The sequence below is a fragment of the Pristis pectinata genome, chromosome 11 (genome assembly GCF_009764475.1).
Source record: "Pristis pectinata isolate sPriPec2 chromosome 11, sPriPec2.1.pri, whole genome shotgun sequence".
NCBI classification, from domain to species: domain Eukaryota; kingdom Metazoa; phylum Chordata; class Chondrichthyes; order Rhinopristiformes; family Pristidae; genus Pristis; species Pristis pectinata.
The window spans coordinates 28,428,858-28,450,338 of NC_067415.1; the positions used below are offsets into that span (position 1 = coordinate 28,428,858).

The window sequence follows — 21,481 nt, forward strand, 5'->3', positions numbered from 1 at the left end:
CTTTTCCTTTCTTCAGCCCTGAAGAAGGGTCCTGACCCAAAATGTTGACCGCCTGCTTTTCTCTGCGGATGCTGCCTGGCCTGCTGAGTTCCTCCAGCATCATCATGTTTTTCTTCTAGATTCCAGCATCTGCAGTCCTTTATTTCTCCAGTCATTCATCAGACTTTTTCCTGACTTCACTAACTTCTTGTCCTTCAAGGATTTCATCCTGTTTTTTAACTCTCACTTCACCTCTTAAAACACTTATTGTTTACTACCTCCCCAAAGGCTTGTACGAGTTCCTGAGCAATCCCAGGTCTATGCAATTCCTCATTGTTTTGACTTCAATCTCAATCAACAACACACACTTATTCCTCTTTACCAGAACTTTACAACACACACTTTACCAGCCACCTGCCTTTCATGAATATCTGATTTCATATAAGCAGCCTGCCATATTTGTCACAATGTCCTCAGCTATGCCATCACATCCCTGCTACCACTCAACCAGGATAGGCAGTTGGGATGGTGAGGTCTGCCACTGGCTTGGGTCAAGGGGATTGGGGAGGCACGGAGCATGGCCGCAGGGAGGGGGTAATCTGTCACTGACTGTGTTCGAGGGCGTGGAGAGAAGCTGGCCGTGGTGGAGAGGGAACACTGGCCTTGGTTGAGGTGATGGGGGGAGGGTGGAGAGATGGGGCCTGAGATGAGAGGAGAGGCTCTCCTGGAAGATTATGTCAGCAGAAGAAGTGATCACTACCACACTGCTCAGACCTCAGCTTGAAAATTTATTTCAGGTCTTGATAACTTCTTTGGTTCCATTCAACATTAATCTGCTTCTTTTTGGTATCTGGTTCAACTGCTCAAAAAATTGACATAATAAATCGATACAGTAAAAGGTGTTTATGGTTGTTGTGAGTAGCTGTCTCTGTTTAGTTGTTCCTTTCTGTTTTTACTGGCCCTCTGCCAGTGAGGGCAGTTAGAATCGGGTCCGGTGCAAGGGCGGTGCATGAAAGTTTTAAAATTATTCTTACAGGATGCAAGATTCCCTTCGATCCCAGCATTTGCCCATCCCTAACTGCACAAGAAGCTGATGTTTGCTGCTACTTTACTGCAGACTAATTACACATGATGCTGTTTCAATTATGAGTGTTATTGCATTCACTATGTGATTTAAGTCACTGAAATTTGCTTCAGTAGCAATGAGGTTTCATCATACCCAGATTCAAATGTATTTACTGTATACAATTCTTTAAAAATGCATACATTTTGTGCAGTTTTCTGGTAAGCTATTTCTGATTAGGATCAGGATATTCAGCGTTTCATCTGTTGGTTACGAGCCTGCTGAAAATCATTTTCTTTCACCCAGAGGCTGGCATACTTACCGTAAAACTTTGTTGGAGGAGGTTCAGGAGCTAGAAGCCCGATCCCAAGATCCTTCAAAGGCTGTATTGCGTGATTTCAGTGCAAAGAGGTAGGACAAGAATAATAAGTGATATTGTCACTAGGTTTGAATAAACACTCCAGTTTGAAAGGTTTGTTCAGAGGAGAAAAGTGGAAATTGTACATAAAAGATCTCCTGTTGTGTCACAGCGACATCTGCTCTTGTCTGTTTTGGGCACAAAAATGATCCCTATTCTTTCCCCTGCCCTCCTTAGCAACAAACCCCTTCACCGAAAGAAAACAAGGGAAATATGTGTGAGCAGTAATGCTGAAACCATGGCAATACATATATCTTCTGCCATGTTTCTGTATAACCTTCCCTAGGACAATTCCTAACCTGCACGTGAATCAGTCATTACGTCATGTTTTGCACCCATTCAATTGGAATATTACTTAGCCCTGTGCTGTATTCTTAAAAAATTTTTGCTCATTACCAATTTGTTCAGTCTACACTTGAATTTCAAGACACTCTTTCTAATGCTGTTGCATTGTTTTACTTTTCCGTACAGTATCATTAATGCATGTCAAGAGTTTTTGTTCAAAATGAATGTTGTGGTGTCATGCAGTAATCTGCAGAAATTACATTTTTCAATGGTATTGCATGTGTCACTGTGAATGTATACATCAGCATACATTGGAAACAAGATTTTGCAGATGCTGGAAATCTGGAGCAACACACACAAAGTGCTGGAGGAACTCAGCAGGTGAAGCAACAGCTATGGAGGGAAATAAACAGTCAAGTTGGATTGAGACCCTTCATCAAGACTGGAAAGGAAGAGGGCAGAGGGTTTCTCCTTTTCCTTTCCAGTCCTGATGGTCTCAACCCAAAATATCGACTGTTTATTTCCCTCCATGGATGCTGCCTCACCTGCTGAGTTCCTCCAGCACTTTGTGGGTGTACAAATGAGGGTTTCCTCATAATATATTTTCTTACAGGTATAAAATTACATTTTCCAAATTTCTTGTTCATGATTCACAATGTTTCAGGAATATTGTGCCAAAATTGATTGAGGCCACCATGTTGTGGAGTGGCAGAACACTGTTCAGTACCATTTGCATCCATGAGAAGCTGGCAGCTACACAACAAGCGTGAGGAGAAAATCAGTTACATTGGTTAGAGTATTGTGTACGGTTCTGGTTGCCACACTGCAAGGAAGAATGTGGTAACAATAGAGAGAGTGCAGAGAAGATTCACCAGTATCTTGCCTAGAATGGAGGGAGGAGAGATTGGATAGGCTGGTTTTATTCTCACTGGAACGTAGGCTGAGGGCTGACCTGGTGGAGGTTTATAAAATTATGAGGAGTATAGATAGGATAGATAGAATCATTTTCCCAGAGCAGGGGATTCTAGAACAAGAGGGCACAGGTTTAAGTTGAGGGAGGAAAAATTTGAAGGAGATCTGAGGGGTACTTTTTCACATAGAGGGTGGTGAGTATCTGGAATGAGCTGCCACAGGAGGTGGTGGAGGCAGATACAATGTTGGACAGGTACTTGGCTAGGAAAGGCACAAAGGGATACAGGCCTCATGCAGGCAAATGGGATTAACACAGATAGGCATCACAGTTGGCATGGACAAGGTGGGCTGAAAGGGCTCTTTTTTTTTGTGCTGAATGATTCTACAATTCAGAAGGTCTCCTTGCTAAATTTCTGGGTAATTGTAAAACAAATGGTTAAGGAGAAAAGTCAGAAATATATGATTTATGACTCAAAAATATATTAATAATTCGGAAGAGATATTGCTTGTATTCCTTCCTTTATCTCAGATTCTCTTAACTGTTCTAAACACGAATTTTTAGTTTATATTTTTGATTTAATTCCCCTTTTTAAAGTATAAAGTAATTAATGACATTCATACTTCAAAACTCCAAGACATTTCTATCCACAGATATATTATAAACCAGTTGTAAATACAGAATATTTGACAGCAGCATGGCTGATACCATGTTTATCAGGAGTATTGTCCCCTTCCTAACGCTGCACAGGCAGATCATTTAGTGTTGGCTTTGAAGATTAGTGACCACTGCATAATTTGCATTGTTGTAATTAAGTAATTATTTTTCTGAATTGTCTTACTACCCTAATATTGAAAAAAAAGCATTTGGGCAATATTTGAATAATTGTGGATAGTTGCTATTTCATTCTGATTGACTTACTAGTGATTGAAATCCTGCTTAGCATGAGAAATTTTTTTTTAAAGTTTGCATAAGAAAAATGTATTTTAATTTGTATTTGGGAATATGTGATTGCAGTTAAACATTGTTTAAAAAATGAAATGACTAGGTTGTTTGTTGATCATATCAATTGATTTGGTAAGAGAGCTTCTGTATGGAGCAAATAAGGGATTAGCTGCTGCAGAAATTGAATCCCTTTATCCAGCCTGCTCGGGATGAAAAGAAGAGATTACATTAATGAAACAGATCTGATTTAATTGACTGATTTAATTGAGTTCCAGAAGGTTTTTTTTTCTGAAGAGTCATCATTAAATTAAATGCTTAACATTAATAGTCAACTCACCATTTAAGTAACTAAATAAGCAACTAAATGTTGATGGGATACTCCTGCAGCAAACTTTTGTGCCTGTTTTAAAGCATTAGAAAGGAATAAAGAAATGCAAAAGGTTTAGATTGGATTTCATGTATGTTATGTAATATAAATTGCATCTGCAGCTTAAACTATGAGAGACCTCATGGTATAGATTTTGGTGGTAAGATAGCAGCAAACGAAAGTTATTTTGTGACCTTCCAGCAGAAAATCCTGGAAACTGTGGAAGGAATCTCTGTAGTGAAGCTTTTCACATCACGCAGTCATAAGCAGCATCAGCTGGGTGGCTATAACTGGTCCTGCACTTAAAAGGAGAAAAAAATGGCAGTCTGCTATATCGATTTGAGATGTATTACTGGTGTTAAATCTTTCATAAAAACATAATTTCTGAGATGTTCAAAAATACCTAAAAGTGAAATACAAATTCCTATTGAAAACCATAGAAAAATAAAACCAAATAAAACACATTTTTGGAGTTTAAAAAATAAAAGCGCAGATTCTGGAAAGCTGAAACAAAAATAGAAATTGCCGAAAGTACTCAGCAGGTCAGACAGCATCTGTTGGGGGGATAAAGAGTCAACATTTCAGACCAAGAACCCTTCATCAGAACTGGAAAAGGGAAAAAACAAGCAGGTTTTAAGTTGCAGAGTGGGCCAAGGTTGGAGAGTGCAGAGGGAATGCCTGTGGTAGGGTGCAGACCAAAGTTGGCAAGGTGACAATTACTCTACAAACTAGTGAATAGAGTCAGAAGACAAAAATATAGAAATAAATTGAAACCGAGTTCTAGCCGCCTTCTGTGGAAAGGGGAAAGAAATGGTTTTCTGAAACTGCTAAATCCAATACTGAATCCCAATGGCTGCAAATTGGCCAGACATAGGATGAGGTGCTGTTTCTTGAACTTGCATTGGATATCATTAGATCAGTATAGAAGGCTGAAGACGACGAGATTAGAGTGGGGATAGTCAGAAAGCTCAGGGTCACCCCTGTGGACTGAACAGAGGTGTTTTGCCAAGTGGTCACCCAATCTGTATCAACAATCAAGATGCTGGAGGAACTCCGCAGGTCGGGCAGCATCTATGGAGGGAAGTGGACAATTGATGTTTTGAGTCAATACCCTTCATCTGGACTGAAAGATGGAGGGGAGATGGCCAGTATAAAAAGGTGAAGGGAAAGGGTGGAGCAAGAGCCATCCAGCGATAGAAGGATCCAGATGAGGAGGGGTAGACTACCCAGGCAGAATATGAGGTGCTTTTCCCAATCTGCAATACAGAAACAAGTGTTTTCATCCTTTTCCAGAACTGACTTTGACTCAAATCACCAGCTGTGCCTCTTGCTGCACAGATGCTGCTTGATCTGCTGAGTGCTTCCTGCATTTGTATTTTTGTAACATGTTGTATCTTTTATCAGTGAGCTTTAGTCTAGTCCTGATATGGATATTTGAATGGAGGTCTTTTTCTCCTCTTGATGACTGAATTTTTAAGCATGCTCAGATGTCTTGTCAACTTAATGACACCACATTTGTTGAAAGTCTTAAGCACCTTTGTACCTATACAAATCATATACGAATGCACTAGCTATATTGTTACATTAAAATGAGTCTGATTTTTAGAGGATTCAACTTAAGAAATAGATTCTCCCAGAAGATATTTGTTTCTGATGTATTATTATTTTGTGTTGGGCATTCATAGCCCAATTTAGAACTTCTCAGAATCAGGTTTACTGTCACTGACATATGTCATGAAACTTGTTGTTTTGTGGCAGCAGTACTGTGCAAGACATAGAAAATTACTATAAATTACAAAAGTAAATAGTGCAGAAGAGGAATAACAAGATGGTGTTCATAGGTTCATGGACTGTTCAGAAATCTGATGGCAGAGGGGAAGAAGTTGTTCCTAAAACGTTGAGTAGGTTCATGTAAGTCCTTCCTGATGGTAGTAACGAGAAGAGGGCATGTCCCGGGTGGTGAAGGTCCTTAATGATGAATGTTGCCGCCTTGAGGCACCGCCTCTTGAAGATATCAGGGAGGGTTGTGCCCATGATGGAGCTGGCTGAGTCTACAACCCTCTGCAGCCTCTTTTGATCCTGCGCATTGGAGCCTCCATACCAACGATGATGCAACTAGTCAGAACACACTCCACTGTACATCTGTAGAAATTTGCAAGAGTCTTTGGTGACATACCAAATCTCCTCAAACTCCTAATGAAGTAGAACTGCTGGTGTGCTGCCTTCATGATTGCATCAATGTGGAGCCTGAGATTGAGATGTTGATGCCCAGGAACTTGAAGCTGCTCACCCTTTCCACTGCTGACCCCTCAATGAGGACTGGTGTGTGTTCTCCCAACTTCCCCTTCCTGACGTCCACAATCAATTCCTTGGTCTTGCTGACGTTGAGTACGAGGTTGTTTTTGTGACACCACTCAACCAGCTGATCTGTCTCACTCCTGTACACCACCTCATCACCATCTGAAACTCTGCCAACAACAGTGGTGTCATCAGTGAATTTATAGATGGCATTGGAGCTGTGCTTAGCCACACAGTCATGTGTAGAGAGAGTAGAGCAGTTCTGCGTAGAGCACGCATTCTTGAGGTGCGCCTGTGTTGACTGTCAGCAAGGAGAAGTTGCTACTACTGATTGGCACTAACTGTGGTCTCCCTACAAGGAAGTTGAGGATCCAGTTGCAGAGGAAGGTACAGATGCCCAGGTTTTGAAGCTTGTTGATTAGTACTGAGGGAATGATAATACAATATAAAAGTTCCATTGCAACTTTCATTCCACAGATTTCTTCTAACAGACCAGCAGTGTAAATAGATATCATTCTTTTATGTTGATAAGCAGAGTGGTCACAAGTGACTGTCAGCAAAATGGTATCGTGTGGCAACTGATGAGAATGATATCATTTGATGATAAGTAACGCTTGCAGTCTTGATGGTTCTGAATGAACCTTTGAAGGGCATGTTCTGAGGTGATTCTTGCCTTTTTACGTCAAGGATATCAAAGGATCAAGGATGACTTGGATTCTGAGGTGACCAGTGTGGGAACTGCAGACTCTTCTACAGATGGGGCAGGAGTTGGTGGGCAGGAAGGTAGTTTTGTGAGGTGGTGCTCTCCTCCTGCTCCTTTTTTGGGCATTTCTGTGCCCCCGTTGCAAGAGCTCAGGGTTGTCAGTACCATCGCCAAATCTCTTTCACTTTGAGCGCTCGTGGGCCAGAGATTCCCAGGAGTCGATGTAGATGTTGTACTTCTTCAAGGAGACTTTGAGCATACTTGAAAATCTTTTCTCTGTCTGCTTGTAATCATCTCCCATGACAGAGCTTGGAACAGAAGGTCTGTTCCCGGAACCTGGAAGGTGGCATGCAAATGTCATGGTGAACCCAATGTATATGACTCAAAGTAATTAGGGCCTCAGTACTGGGGATGTTGGCCTCGAACAAGACACTGGTACTAGCTCACTTATCGTTCCAATGAGTTTGGAGGATTTTGTTAAGACAGCTTTGGTGATACTTCTCCAGTATCTTGACATGCTTGCTGTAGGTCTCAGAAAGTCTGAGGTCTTGATCTTCAAATGCCCTTTACATAATCAACCAAAAGCAATGATGACATATTGAATCCTTAATTAGCAATGCAGTATGATATTAGTTGTAACAATCTGTTAGTTATCCTCATCTGATTACTTTTCCCAGTGGCTGTAGAAGGTCCTGACTTAGAAGTATTGGGCCTAGCCCTTGAAAGGGTTGGTTGGCTTTAATATATTTCTTTAGCAGTTCAATGGCTCTAGATCTGTATAATTTTAAGTCCATCATTCTTTATGCATGATATTTACTGGTATTAAATCAATCTTCTGTGAAACTGCTAAAGATTCTAAACAAGGTTAAATTGTTGATATAGCTATTATTATTTAACAAATTTTCCTTTATTCAATTAAAATAAGCTGATCAGTGACTTTTTCCATCAGCATTAGTGATAACAGTTAACCTCCATTAGCGGAGCTTCCAACAGCATCAAGATTTTTTTAGATAAATTAATGGTACCAAGAATGATGGAAAACATCCATGAATTTTCCAACGTATTTCAGTCTGAATTTTTTTGTCTCCATAGCCTTCACAGACATTAAAAACTACAAAATATAATCCCCCCCACCCCCCCCACCCCCCAGTCTCTGAGGTGGGACGTATCCTAACAGAGGGGTCAGCAGGATCTATAACAGACACACACACAAGTATTTTCAACCATGGTATAAATGCCTTGGTTACCTAAGTCAGTTTCTTTACAATAGTTTCTGTGTAGTAAAGCAACTTTAAAAGAGACTTCTTTAGAGATTACCATCAGAAATAAAAAGATTAGAGTTGTAATTAACTTAAGTCACTGTTTGAATGTACTGTTTTTGGAGAATCTCTCTTTTTGCTCAAAAATGTTAAGCTATTCTTATAAAATGTTTTCTTTTCTAATTATTAAATGGACTTAAAGTTTTTGTTGGTAGATTGTATTTTACTAAGGGAGGGGGAATCAAAAGTCCTAGAAATTACAATCTTCTAAATTGGAAATATAATTGCCTGACATGATCATTTGCTGATAAAAGACTCAAGCAGTTAATGGGTCCTGTCAGATTAATGGGAAAAATTACTTTGAAGGTTATTTTGTAACCTTGTAGATGAAATAAAAGCAAATTTACCTCTGCAACTGGTCATTCAAAAACTGTTTAGTATTAATTGCATGTTCTTTGGAACTTGATGTTTTCCCTTTAAGCTTTGTTTATTGCTCTTGTACAAATATGTATATTCCAATAGAACATCATAGTAGCCAAACAATATAGCATTCTCCTTGTTTCTGTTATCACTTATTTTATATTTTCCAGAGTGCTAATGGTTCTGACTAATGTTATTTACCAGCCTGGAACCATGTGTCAGAACTCTGCTTCTTTAAGTCCCTATGGCATTTGCAGCATTTTGTAGCATCTCTGTGATGTGAATGCTCTGATTTTTGCCCTCACACGAAGGTATGGGTAATGTCACTTACTGAGCTGCCGACATCCAATGTGCAAAGCACCATAGTATTTAGGGCAAATGGAATCTATGTTAGCCTACATCCAACCCATTAGTAAATATACATGAGGTACAGGGTGCTTAACTCACAGTAGTAAATTGCCTTTCTCTGACATAACAAATTCAGAACTTAAATTCAACAACCTTCTGGGTAGGGCACAGATTATATTTCTGACACTAAGTGAAGAGAACTAAGCATCATTGCTAAAGAAAATTTTAACCTAATTACAACATGCACACTGAATGGAAACCTATTGCACTCATCAGGGAAAGCTAGCTGATGTCTAAAATGGGCAACAGGGTGAGTATCCATCAGGTCCAGAAACACAAAAAATTCCCACCCCTAGTGCATCTGTTCATTCTCCTTTATATTGATATTTGTTTTGATTTGGTGCCAGAAATGGTGAACACAGGAATAGGAAGTAATGGGACATTGAAAAGTCATTGTCACAAGCAGAATTTGTCCCTCTTACGTCCATGTATCTTTGGGGACAACTCCTTGCATCTGTTGGAGAAAGGTATATTTTAATTGCTATGTTATATATTCATTTAAAAATGTTTTCATCTGCATGCTTCCGCACAGACACACTTCGCTATCAAAACGCTTTCATGGAGATCATGTAAGATTTGCATCCCTACCACCCTGCCTTGCCCTGTACTGTTTTTATTTCACTAATTGCTTGCAAATTTTCTGGGTGGTCCATCTGTGAACTAGATAATAGTGTGACTAAATCTGTCAAAGATTTTCGAGTCTTTTTTTAACTTGTACTGCAGTAGTCTCCAACTGGTTCTAATCACTGTGATGTTGCTTTCCTTTGTTCTTCTAAAATTCCATCACACATGCTTATACCCTGCTAAAGGAGAATTCAAATAGGCTTCTGTGGGTTTTCTCCTGCCCTCATTTAGAAGATTATCTGAATTCTAAGTGACACAGTGGTCAGGGAAGGACATGGGCTGCATTGTCTGGTTTTGTGTTGTGTGCGTGTCCCACATGCAGCCCTCCTTTCCCTCAGTACTCTTACTGGGTATCCCTGCTGGCTTCTGTGATACTTTGTGTGTATTGTATTCTCTATGAAGGTATGTAACTGCAATTCACTTGTTTTTAATTGGTTAAGTCAATCTACAGACTATTGGAAGCTGCAAAATGTTTGGTCTGCTTGATTTCAGTTTTTCAGGTTCTATAACATTGAAAGAATGTGTAAATGAAAACATTAGATTTTCTCTGAAATAACATTAATATATTTTGAGTGTTAACAAAACATCATTGTTTAAGATTGGATGGTTCTGGACAATTTAATTCATACATGTTTGGGGCTTTGTCATTTCTAATCCATAGAAAATGCCAATCTTCCTGATCTGAAAATAAATCTTGGTCAGTCTGCTCATGAATACCAAAAGAGTATCTCACCATTTCAGTGGGTGACCCCCAGCCGTGACCTACTCACTGCTATGGGTGCTCTCGAAGTGCTATTTTCTCAAAGCCGTCATTGTGATCATAGGGGACTGACTAGACAAGCATTTTTCTCAAGGCCAATACAAAACAGTGGTTTTGATACTACTCTTGAAATTCTCTTTCATTCAAAGTTTCAGAGCTGCAGTTTTCTGGATGGAGGGAAGGACATATTCTCCGTTAAATGATGTAAATAAATAATTACAGTTAAGCCCCAAATTTCAGATTGAAATAAGAGCTCTACTTATTTCCTTCACATGGCCTTAACAAGCTACAATTAAAAGTCTTCACCCTCCACAATTTATTTTATGCTCTGACTAGATTCTCATTAGATATTGCATGTAGATTAAAAGCCTCCTTTGAAGAATTTAGGTTGCTCAAAATACAATTACTTTTTAAATTGACCTTGTAATATTAGAATATTGATGGAATTTGGCAATAGGAAATTGGCAGTGATTCTAATCCTGAAGTGCAACTTTTGAATAAGTTATCATTCTAACCTCTCCAATGCAATTGGAGCCACCTCAGCAGAACACCACAAAAGGAATGCTAACTACAACTAGAGAACAATGGTATTGATATGACAGAAGCCTACATAGTGGAATGGTAAGATGCAGGTCTGCAGCTGTGGTTCTTAAATACACAGCTCCCTGTCCCACGCATTGGTGAACTGGAATTTCCTTGGGGAATAAAACATCACACTTCATTGCCTCATGTGGGTTTTTTGTTACTTCCTTATAATTTTCTCTCACCTTCACCTGAAAGCAGTATTCTACAATGAAAAATCTACAAGGCACACTTCAGTCTAGTTCAACCAGTTATGATGCATTTTGAGTCTTGATGAAGGACTATGTGACTAAGGCAGGCACGGCCATGCCCAATGCTATCAGCATTCATTGGGTCATACATGGACATAAACTAATGTGAGTTTCTGATTAGTAGCCTGGAGTAGGAGCCATATACGATTTTTCCACCCTTTCACCTCCTTCCTATCTCCTCCCTCCTCCTCCCCTCAACACTGCCTCTCTCTCCTTGCCCCCTCCACTCTTTTTTTTCCTTGATTTACCACCTACCCACCTCTTCTGCTCCCCCATATCCTCCATCACCCTTGCATCCTCTGGTCCTTCCCCTCCCTGACCCCCTTTTGTCCCCACCCTCTTTTCACCCCTTTCCCCCCACTTCTACCATGGGAATAGTGAGTGCAGTTAGGAATGATACAGAGAATACTGATCTTCAAAAGAAACTAGTAAGAGGGCAGCAATAATTATGATCTGATAGAATGAACCAGAAATTGTTTGAAATTTGAAATAAGTATCTTGTTTTCAGTCATTACTTGCTTGAGAGGATACGGCTACAGTTAATCTATAAAGATGGCAAACTTCCTTAATTGTTTTCTAGCAACAAATTAATTCAAACACCAGGACACTTCCAAAACCTGTATTCAAGAGTCTTTAAATTAAAGATTTAGTTTGCTTGTCACCAAGCAATTAAGAGGATTTGTTCAGATTTAAATCTATCCTGCTCATTGTTAACAAGTGCTAATTAACATTTCTGGTAAATTAATTGTTGGTTGAGGAAATTGCCTCTACCTAATTGCTGCCCTAATGAGTCACCTGGATCTTGCAGTTAAATGACTAATTGTTTTGGATTTTATGCTGTGAATTTGCCAAATGTTTACAACCTGTTTCATTGCACATATCAAAACATGCCAGAAGCCTGATTTACCAGTGTGGCACTCCTATGTGGTTTGTTTCTCTCCACAGTCTGAATGAACGTGCTTATTTGCTGAAGAGAGTGTTTAAGAAAAGTTCTTCAAGCCTTGCTCGGGCCCATCCTGGTCATCGTGTGTCACGTAAGTATTCCTCTGCTTCAAACTGTTTCAGTTACATTTGTATCTAAAGAAAATGTTCAGCCTTTTCATAAATATGAATTTTCAATACTTTACAGGAATGCTTCATCATCTGTCTTACCAGATTTACCTAACCAATATCTTGTAAACTTTTGTACACTGCATGAGAAGTAACACTTTCATGTGTAAATACAATTGCTGCTGTCAGTCATGTAAATAACATATTAATGCACATCATTGTTATTAATGTATTAAAATGTGTTTTTCCCTATTCTTTCTTTGTTCTCTCCAAAACTGGAAAAAGTGAATGATAAAACCCGCCTCCCCGAGAATTCTTCAGTTTGGTTGCTCAGCGTCCTCGATAAATTTTGGGTAACTGATGCAGGGTTTCGACCTGAAATATTAATAGTCCCTTTCCCTCACAGATGCTGCTCGACCTGCTGAGTTCCTCCAGTAGACTGTTTGTTGCTCCAGGTTCCAGCATCTGGAGTCTCTTGTGGGCAATTCTTTTTAGAACATCAGTGAGCATGCTATTTCATAGTTTTCCTTGGCCAACAATTCGTACACTTTCCAAATTAACAACCTTCACCCTCCTCTTTGCCTTCCCAGTCTACAGGTCTGCAAACATTAATCATGACTTTATGCATCACAAATCTTATTAGCTTATTTGATGTGTAACATGCAATGAGGTGCATTGTCCTACTGGTCCTTTCAGCCAGCATTCATCATATTTTCAAACACTCTAAAACATGTTGTCTGCTGTGATTTTTTTTTTCTCTCTCCTTTGAGACACAGTATTTTCTGTAGTCTTACAAGTGCTGATGGGTGTGTGTGCATATGCTTTTTCTGCCATGTTTCCCTACAACAGATAAAGAGGCCATTTTAGCCCATCAAGTCCTTACCAACTCTCAGAGAAATGACAATCCCCCACCAAATTTCCCGGTAACCTGTTCTCCCCACATCTCTATCAGGCACCTCAAGATTGTACCATTGATCTACAAACTAGGAATGATTTACAGTGTCCAATTAACCTCCCAGTCCCAGCATCTTTGGGATGTGGGAGAAAACTGAGTACCCGAGGGAAGCCCATGCAGTCACAGGGAGGACATCCAAATATCACACAGACAGCGCCAGAGGTCAGGATTGAACCTGGGTCACTGGAGCTGTGAGGCAGCAGCTCTACTAGCTATGCCAAAGTAGCCTTTTCTTTTAATTATTCTATTTTTCCTTTATTTTATTTAATGATCTATATAATTGACCTCTGTTTCTATTAAGGATTAAGAACAGTTTACCATTTAGCCCATATAGATATTTATCTTCATTCTTAATTATAAAATATTAAATGCTGTAAGTTTGCACCATGCTATTTAGGATACAGGAAGGGAAAAGAGTTGCACAGTTCCGCTGGAAAAGTTTTCTAAGGAATAGGCAGCTCTTATGATTTTCCCTGCTGACTTCACCACTGACATTTGGAGGTTAACTTCACCACTGACATTTGGAGGTTAACTTCACTGAAATAATGAACACTAGGCTAAAGTAGCATAATGTACCTTTATTCCACATCCATTCAGGATATCCATTGCAAGTAACCCGTAGCACCACAGCATGATACATATCAGTTTACATCCTGGATAGGTCTAAGGGCAAGGAGCCAGGCCTGTCCAAACCTTAGCAAGTCCCTAACCTGTAAAACTGACACCACTGAATAGCTGCTGGTTAAAGGAGAGATAAATACTTGAATAAGACAGACACAAATATTCTCTATTTTGATATAAACAGTGTATCCTCTGCTTGACATGAGGGAATTGAGTTATTGTGTTAATAGTTTGATGCATTCATGTTCCTGCTGATAATGATTTGAGGCCTGTCTTGGAGTGCCACTTGGTTTATGGGAGTAAAAATCAGTGTGATGCGTTGAATAGAACATAGTTTGAGGCTGAGGGTTTTCTTTGTCTGGTTAAGGATGTAAGTAACATGGGGAGGGCGAAAGAGAAGGGAGGAATTTTATTGTGCTTTAAAATGAATGAAATTTCATTGCTCAGAAACCTTGTTATCCTGAGTTTTGTATATTGGAACTTCATTGGAGAGGGAGACTACGGTCTTTTGTTTACCTCATTTATATTTTGCTGCAGCAATGACACCTACAACCTTTGAGTCAGAAACATGGGAATTTATACGTAATTGGAAAGATTATTTCTCCAAAATGTATCTTTACATTTTCAGTGCTTCAATAAACTATTAGCATGCATACAAAACAGAGCACAAATTACTTATTTCAATTCAGTTTTAGCCAATTATAGGAGCTTAATCACCAGGAATAATTGAGATTTGAATTGCCTGATCACGTCCCCTCTGTCTTGGAACAGCATTCTGACTAAATTCAGTCTATTATTAGTTTCTTATGAGTACATTTCATGAGAATGAACAAAAACTGCAGATAAGCAAGAATTAAGATTTTCCTAGAGTGTGAGTGGGTTTTTCATTGATGTTTAATTTTTTTAAAATCTCTACTCTTATTTTCATTGTGGGGATTAGCATTCACAATGTGAGGATCTGCCCTCTGCCCCATTCCCAGTTTTGTTACATGGATCATTAGTTATTGTCCTCATCATTGTTTAATAGGTATGGAATGACATTGTGAAAAACTGGAACTAATACTACTGTCAGTAGGGTAAGAAAAAAGGTGTGGATGCTTTCTCCTTGATACTTAATAAATCTCGATTATGAAGTTCATGGAGAGGCAAATCGGAAGATGGTATAGTCTGCGCCATACCCTTGCATTACCTGATGGTAATCGAACACGAGCTCCCAAACTGCAGGCGCTTGTGAACATGTTATCTCCTTTCTCAGTTAAGTTTGGGGAAATTGCATCAAATGCTGGAAACACTCGGTAGGCTCAGCAGCATCTGTGAAAAGAGAAACAGACCTTTCACTCTCCACTCTCTTTCCACAGATGCTGTTGAGTATTTCTAGCACTTTGTTTTTATTTCAGATTTTGAGCATCTGCATTAGGACAGGTCCAAAAGCTTGGTCAAAGAGCTAAGTTTTAAGATGCATAAAGAAGAAAGAGAATGGTAGGGGGCAGAAAAGAATTCTGAAACTTGGGGTCTAAGTAAATTACTACACATGGAGGTATGGAAATCATGCATCGTTGCAGTGATGAGGAGGGGTGAGGCCATGGGTGGATTTGAAAACTATGATGAAAGTTTAAAGATGTAGGCATTGCAAGATGCCAGTATACAGAGCAGGTGGGTGATTTGGATGGTGTGAATCAGGACATAGGCAGCAAACTTTGGGATGCAGGTTGGGAAGGTGGCTGAATGAGTATTTGAATGGGAAATTACAGAGTTAACGAAGGCACGGATGAGGTGAGGCAGAGGAGAGAGAGACAATGTTGTAGAGATGAATGGATGCAGTGTTGATGAAGGAAATGGACATTGACAGAAGATCAGCTTGGTCAGATAGGACATCAAGGTTGCAGACAGCCAAGTTCAGCTTCAGACAGTGGTCAGGGAGAAGGATAGAGTTGGTGTGGTTGGTACTGAGAACTGAAATCACAGGATGTTATGAATAGTATCTGTCCCCTTTCCTTGAATACATCGTATTTACTTGAACCTATTTAAATGAGTCATTTTCATAGTTCTTCTGCTTGATTGCTTCGAAATCTAGTTTTCCTAAGTTTTAACTTGTGCCCCAGTTAATTGAATCCCTCATCATAGCAAACATTATCGATTGCAGTTCAGGCAATTCCCTTTCACTAATCTTGGATGCTTCAGTTGGATCACTTCCAGACCTTCATGAAGGAAAAGAAATATATTAGCTTTTCTTTATACTTTAAATTCTTGACATTATAAAGCATCTTTCCCATGTGATTTTCCCCACCTAGAACATTATACGAATTAGGAGCAGGAGCTCAAGCCTTTTCTACCATTCAATAAGATCATGACTGTTCTGATTGTAACCTCAATTCTACTTTCCTGCCTATTCTCAGTAACCTTTCACCCTTTTGCTTATAGAGAATCTAATTCTACCTTAAAACTAGTCACTGCTTTTTAGGGAAAAGAATTCCAAAGGCTTATTCCACTCGACCCCCAGTTTTTATTCCCCCTCCCTGCCCCCGGATCTTGTTCGTTTCAATCAAATCCCCACCCACTCCTTTAACCCCCAACAAATACAAATGTAGTCTGTCAAACCTTTCCCCATCAGGCAGGGTATTAGTCTAGCAAACCTCTGAACAATAACCAACATGCTAACACTCTAGCAAGAAAGAAGGAGACCCATACTATGCATAGTACTCCAGATGTGGCCTCACAACTGTTATATATAGTTGAAGCATACTCTCCTAACTTTTGTATTCACTTGGACCAAATCGAGCTGACTGATAGCTGGCTGTTCCAGAGAGAGCTGATAGCTGTCGGCCTTTTGTAATGTAGCTTATCCCAGACTTCTGTACATGTTTGATGAAATACAGAAGTTTAAGGTGAGCTATACTTGCTATTGAGTACAGACATGATGAACATAGGGGCCAGATGCACTTCACATCTGTTCCTCAGTTTCATGCCATGGAACACTGGTGGAAGAGGTGTGTCCCTGCTTATTCACTGAAGTTATGGAAAAAGGTAAGTGTTCAGGTTATTTTTTAATGGTTTTAATTATTTGTTAGCCCCTTTTGGTGTTTTTAATTTTATTGATTTTTGCATTTAATTTTTTAAATGTGTCCATCTAACAGACATTTAAAAACATTTCAAAACCTTTGGGGTGAGCTGTCAAAAGTTGTCAAAATATTCTGGGGAGTTGAACCTCAGGATGCATCGCCTGATTCCAATTCGTACTCGGGATTTGCTGGGCTTCGCAGGATACAGTTAGGTGAACAGGGTTAGCTTGTTTGGCTCTTGGCATCTGGAAGAAGTATGTTTGGGTGAGTGGGAATTCTGAGTAGCAAGTCTGGGGAGCAGGCTGCATCTAGTATGACCATGCCTGTTAGTTTCTTGCAGCGTTGATTGCCGTGAGTTATATTAATGTAAGAATCTTCCTTTAACAGGATGTGGAAGCAGTATCAATGTGCCATTAGTATATATAATAATTTTGCTCTTTTTCAGATGGCTATGCTTTTTCTCAAGAGGAAAATGGTGTGGTTTCACAAAGGGACTTAATCCGTTCATATGAGACCAGCAAAGTGAAGTTACCTACAGACTGACCAGCATTACCTTCCTGAAGTATTGGACTGATTAGTGATTTTTTTTTGTAAGACATTTGAGCATGCTGACCATCAGTACTGATCATAATCAGTGACAGTTAAGAGAAAAGATTCCTCATATTTGTGGCCTTAGCCAAAAAGCTTGATTTACATTTATTCTCTTCTGAGGTCTAATGCTGTAGAGTATTTTGTGTTGCTGTTTTGGTCAGACTGAAATAATGTAATATTGTAGCTGCTTATATAAAAAAAATTGTTCAAAAGAGTACAGTACCTTTTTAGGTGGAGCGGAATGGAACTGCCACTCCATACCCCACTATCTCCCTCCCCACCCCTTTCCATACTCGGGTTCAAAATATCTTCAGCAGGTTGACTATCTGTACTGGAGGTGAAGGACAGAGTGGGTGAGGAATATGTACACTTAGTTCACTTGGCCCACAAGATCTGAAATTTTACTGCAATTCCTTGGTAGTGGGAGGATGGGAACACATGGGCTCTGCCAGTGGCAGTCAGTAAATGCCTTTGAGATCTTGTATTTGTTATAAAAAGAAAGTACATACACAGCTGTTCAACTTGTCATACAATAATGACATCAGAGCAACCTAGCTGTATCTCAAAAAAAACTGTAGAGAATCAGAATGAACTAATATCCCAGACTCGCTGTTTAATCCATTGGGACTTAGATAGTCTGTTTAATGCTTTTGTGATATTCTCATGTATTATAATATTCCCAAACAATATTTCATGCAGCAATCTGATTACCAAATGCAGGAAAGTCCTACATGATATATTAGCCTTTTTGTGAAAATATCATCTGATGGTTCGGCACACATATGTGACTTAATCTGTGTGTGCTGGGTTGTTGAGATGGAGTGGTGTAATGCAAATCACTACCCACTGCCTCTAACACAGTGAACAACTGACCTTGGTCTCCCCTTCTAGGGAGAAACTAAGCTGAAGCTGAGTGCTTCCCCATATGACATGAACACCAATCCAAACTGTTGTTCCCACCTTTTAACTGGCCTTGATCCCCTTGCCAGAGATTTTGCAATAGATTGCAGTGGGTGCCATTTCAACATAGCTGAGTCTATAGTTCATAAAGACCTGGAGAAAATGAATATCCTTTTATTCTATCCCCCCCAATATGTATTTAAAAACTAACTCCTTTCATAGTTTAGAAGTCAACTGAAGTCCAATGATAAAATCCTGTCTGAGCCACAGCTGATGTTTAGAATTACTTTGTTTTTAATTAATTCTAGGAACATTCAGACATAGACCCAGGTTACATTTTTTTAAAAATATACCTTATATAAGAATTATCAAAATGTATAAATGTTGAATTAAAGCAAGAAAAATTACACAACTTGCATTGTCTGTTAAATGTCTTGTTCTTCTCACCACCTTTAACATTTAAGATGTAATGTTGTGATTACACTTTTAGTTGATTAATCTTGATGTTGACCATCTTTTATGTACCTCTTACAGTGATAATTTCCTAAAAATCTGAACACGAGACATTTGGGAACTGTTCCACTGGCAGCATCTGGGTCTGCTGCTTATCAGTAGGTGAAACTGCATCATGTGTCATTTTGAGCTGTTTAATTATTCTTTAGTTTGTAATCTAACTCGGGAGACATTATTTTATTTTCAGTCTTTATTTCCCAGCCCCCATTGGTTCTTTAAATCACTTCATTTAAAATATTTTTGTCTTGATTTGGGATGCACTCCATCCAGTCCCTGCAGTGCCTACTGGTCCCAGCCACTGCATGCTGCCTCTCCAAACGTCAATGTAACCTTGGAAGAGGGGCAGGCAGTCGGCATGAGCAGACAACCCACCCCTCCCCCACCTGTCCAAACAGCCCCCTGCCTGGATGTGAATGGCTGTCTTAGCTAGGCAGAGGGGAAGTCCAGTGAGGAGGTCTGTCAACTGAGCTGCTCCCCCTGCGTTAGGTGCCCACAGCATGGGGCTGAAGTGCAACCAGAATTTGAAGAGCAGGTATTCAAAGTGGGGCTGCAACCTCTTCCACTCCATGTACGTATGACACAGATGCGGCCAGACCACAAATGACGGGCAGCTTGGAAGTCTGTGACCAACTTGTTGCACAGGACTGCTCTTCAACCAGCTCTCCAATGTAAAAAAGGAGAATTCCCACATAGAGACCTCCAGTAGGGGGGATCCCCTCACTGGCAGAACAGATGACCATAGTGTGTTCAAAAAGTAAACAAGAACAAGACAGTGGAGAGTGTGCAAGAGGAACTCGTATAGGAACTTCCTCTGTGTCATTCCAAGGCATATCTCAGAACAACTTTGGAACTACATTTAATTCACTCCCTGCAGAGCAACTGGGTTTCAGTAGGCCAGTAAATTTATCCAGCATTTTCACAGTTTATGTTGTCCGATTAATGTTCTCTTGTTCCTTTAATACTGTAATAAATAGCAACAGTTATTTCTGACTCATGGAACAAAATCCTATTGGCTATTCAAGGCTTGGAACTGGTATTTATGGATTTAGTAGATAATCATTAAGCACTTCCAAAATATCATGGTATCTGCTTACGTGGGTAAAAAGCTGCAAATAAAAATATTATCTTTCTCTAACATGGGTTTTTATCAATTCTCAAATCGGGGCTGAAGAGAATTATTGCTTAATAGTGTCAAGAAATTCTGTTGGGTGCACAACATTTTTATGGGCTACATGATTGAATTTTCAATTGGCTACTTAACTGGACTTTTGTTCCAGAACTTGCATAAGCATGTTGCACATGGAGAAGTTTCCAGGCACATGCATATGCTGTAATGTCAGAGAACAGAGGGCACATTTACTCAAAATCCTTCTGTATTCAGAAGGCCTATGAACGGCAGGGACTTCACATGCAATGTAAGGGCTGACAGGAAGGCTGAGATCTTCATCATTGTTGGTAAACGTGAGCTCAACATTATCTAGTCCACTGAATGGGGATCCAAGGGGTCTACTGTTTTCCAGGTAGATCATCCTTTAAGTCCTTTTCTTACCCCCACCACCACCCCTCACTCTGAACCCTTGATTACCTGACCAATTACCCCCATTATGCAATTGCTTTTATGATCAAACCTTCACATCCTCACTGGTCTCCAATGGCTGGTCTGCTGATCATCAACCTCCAATGGGCTGTTTGGCCAACCCATTGATCTCCAATAGCTTGCCTGACTAACCATCAGCCCTCAGTGGCCTGACTGACCATCTGCTGACCTCCAATGCCCTGTCCAAATAACCGGCAACCTCTGGCCATGTACCTGACTGATTATTTTCAGACCCATGAGCAATAGAATTTAATTGCCAGGGTTTTCCGATAAGACAGGTGCAGTGCCCTATCCCACCTGCTGCTTTAACATGCGTTTTTTGAATCTGTTCAACTTCTAGCTCTTGAGTTTTTAAGTTTTATTTAATTGTTTATATAAATACCTGTTGCAGTTTACAGTTACCACCATTTATAACGTATTTTAGGGCCAAAGTGACACAGAATATTGTGGTTAGAATTTCTGATTCATGCACTCCTTTAGCTGTATCATCTCAAATGTCTGTGCTGGGAAAGTGAAGAGGGCCAGCATCTAAATTTCTTGTTACTTTACAGAAATACTCATCCTCACCCCATCAATACCAGACCCCTCCTGTTTGATGCTATGACCAGGAAAACTCAAGCGATGCGAGGCCATGGGCTTGCACTCTACCAGAAGCCTGCTCAGGACAATGTGCTGTACTGGAAATTTTCGCAGTCCTTAAATCACATCAAACTGTCCATTTCTCACCTTCTTTGCCCATTTTCTCTGTCCCCTCGTTACACCACATGTGCTTCCCTCCATCATTCCTCACCACCAGTTCGTGGTGATGTCCATTTGCTGGGATACAGTTACACTCATTCCTTTTATCATTCAATATATCAGCCAAATGTTTGAAATCAATTATCAATACTGAAATGAGATTAGTACCTGGATCTTCTTGATGT

At 39.8% G+C, this 21,481-nt stretch overlaps 1 protein-coding gene across 1 annotated transcript in view; it reads left to right on the plus strand.

Moving 5' to 3' along the window:
* Nucleotides 1-18,760, plus strand: part of atp8a2 (ATPase phospholipid transporting 8A2) — a 371,705-nt gene extending 352,945 nt beyond the window's left edge. The window contains exons 37-39 of the mRNA XM_052026103.1: nucleotides 1,349-1,453; nucleotides 12,218-12,306; nucleotides 17,403-18,760. Of these exons, the coding sequence (XP_051882063.1) occupies nucleotides 1,349-1,453; nucleotides 12,218-12,306; nucleotides 17,403-17,500 (292 nt within the window). The 3' untranslated portion in view covers nucleotides 17,501-18,760. The remainder of the gene's footprint in view (nucleotides 1-1,348; nucleotides 1,454-12,217; nucleotides 12,307-17,402) is intronic.
* The last annotated feature ends 2,721 nt before the right edge of the window (nucleotides 18,761-21,481 follow it).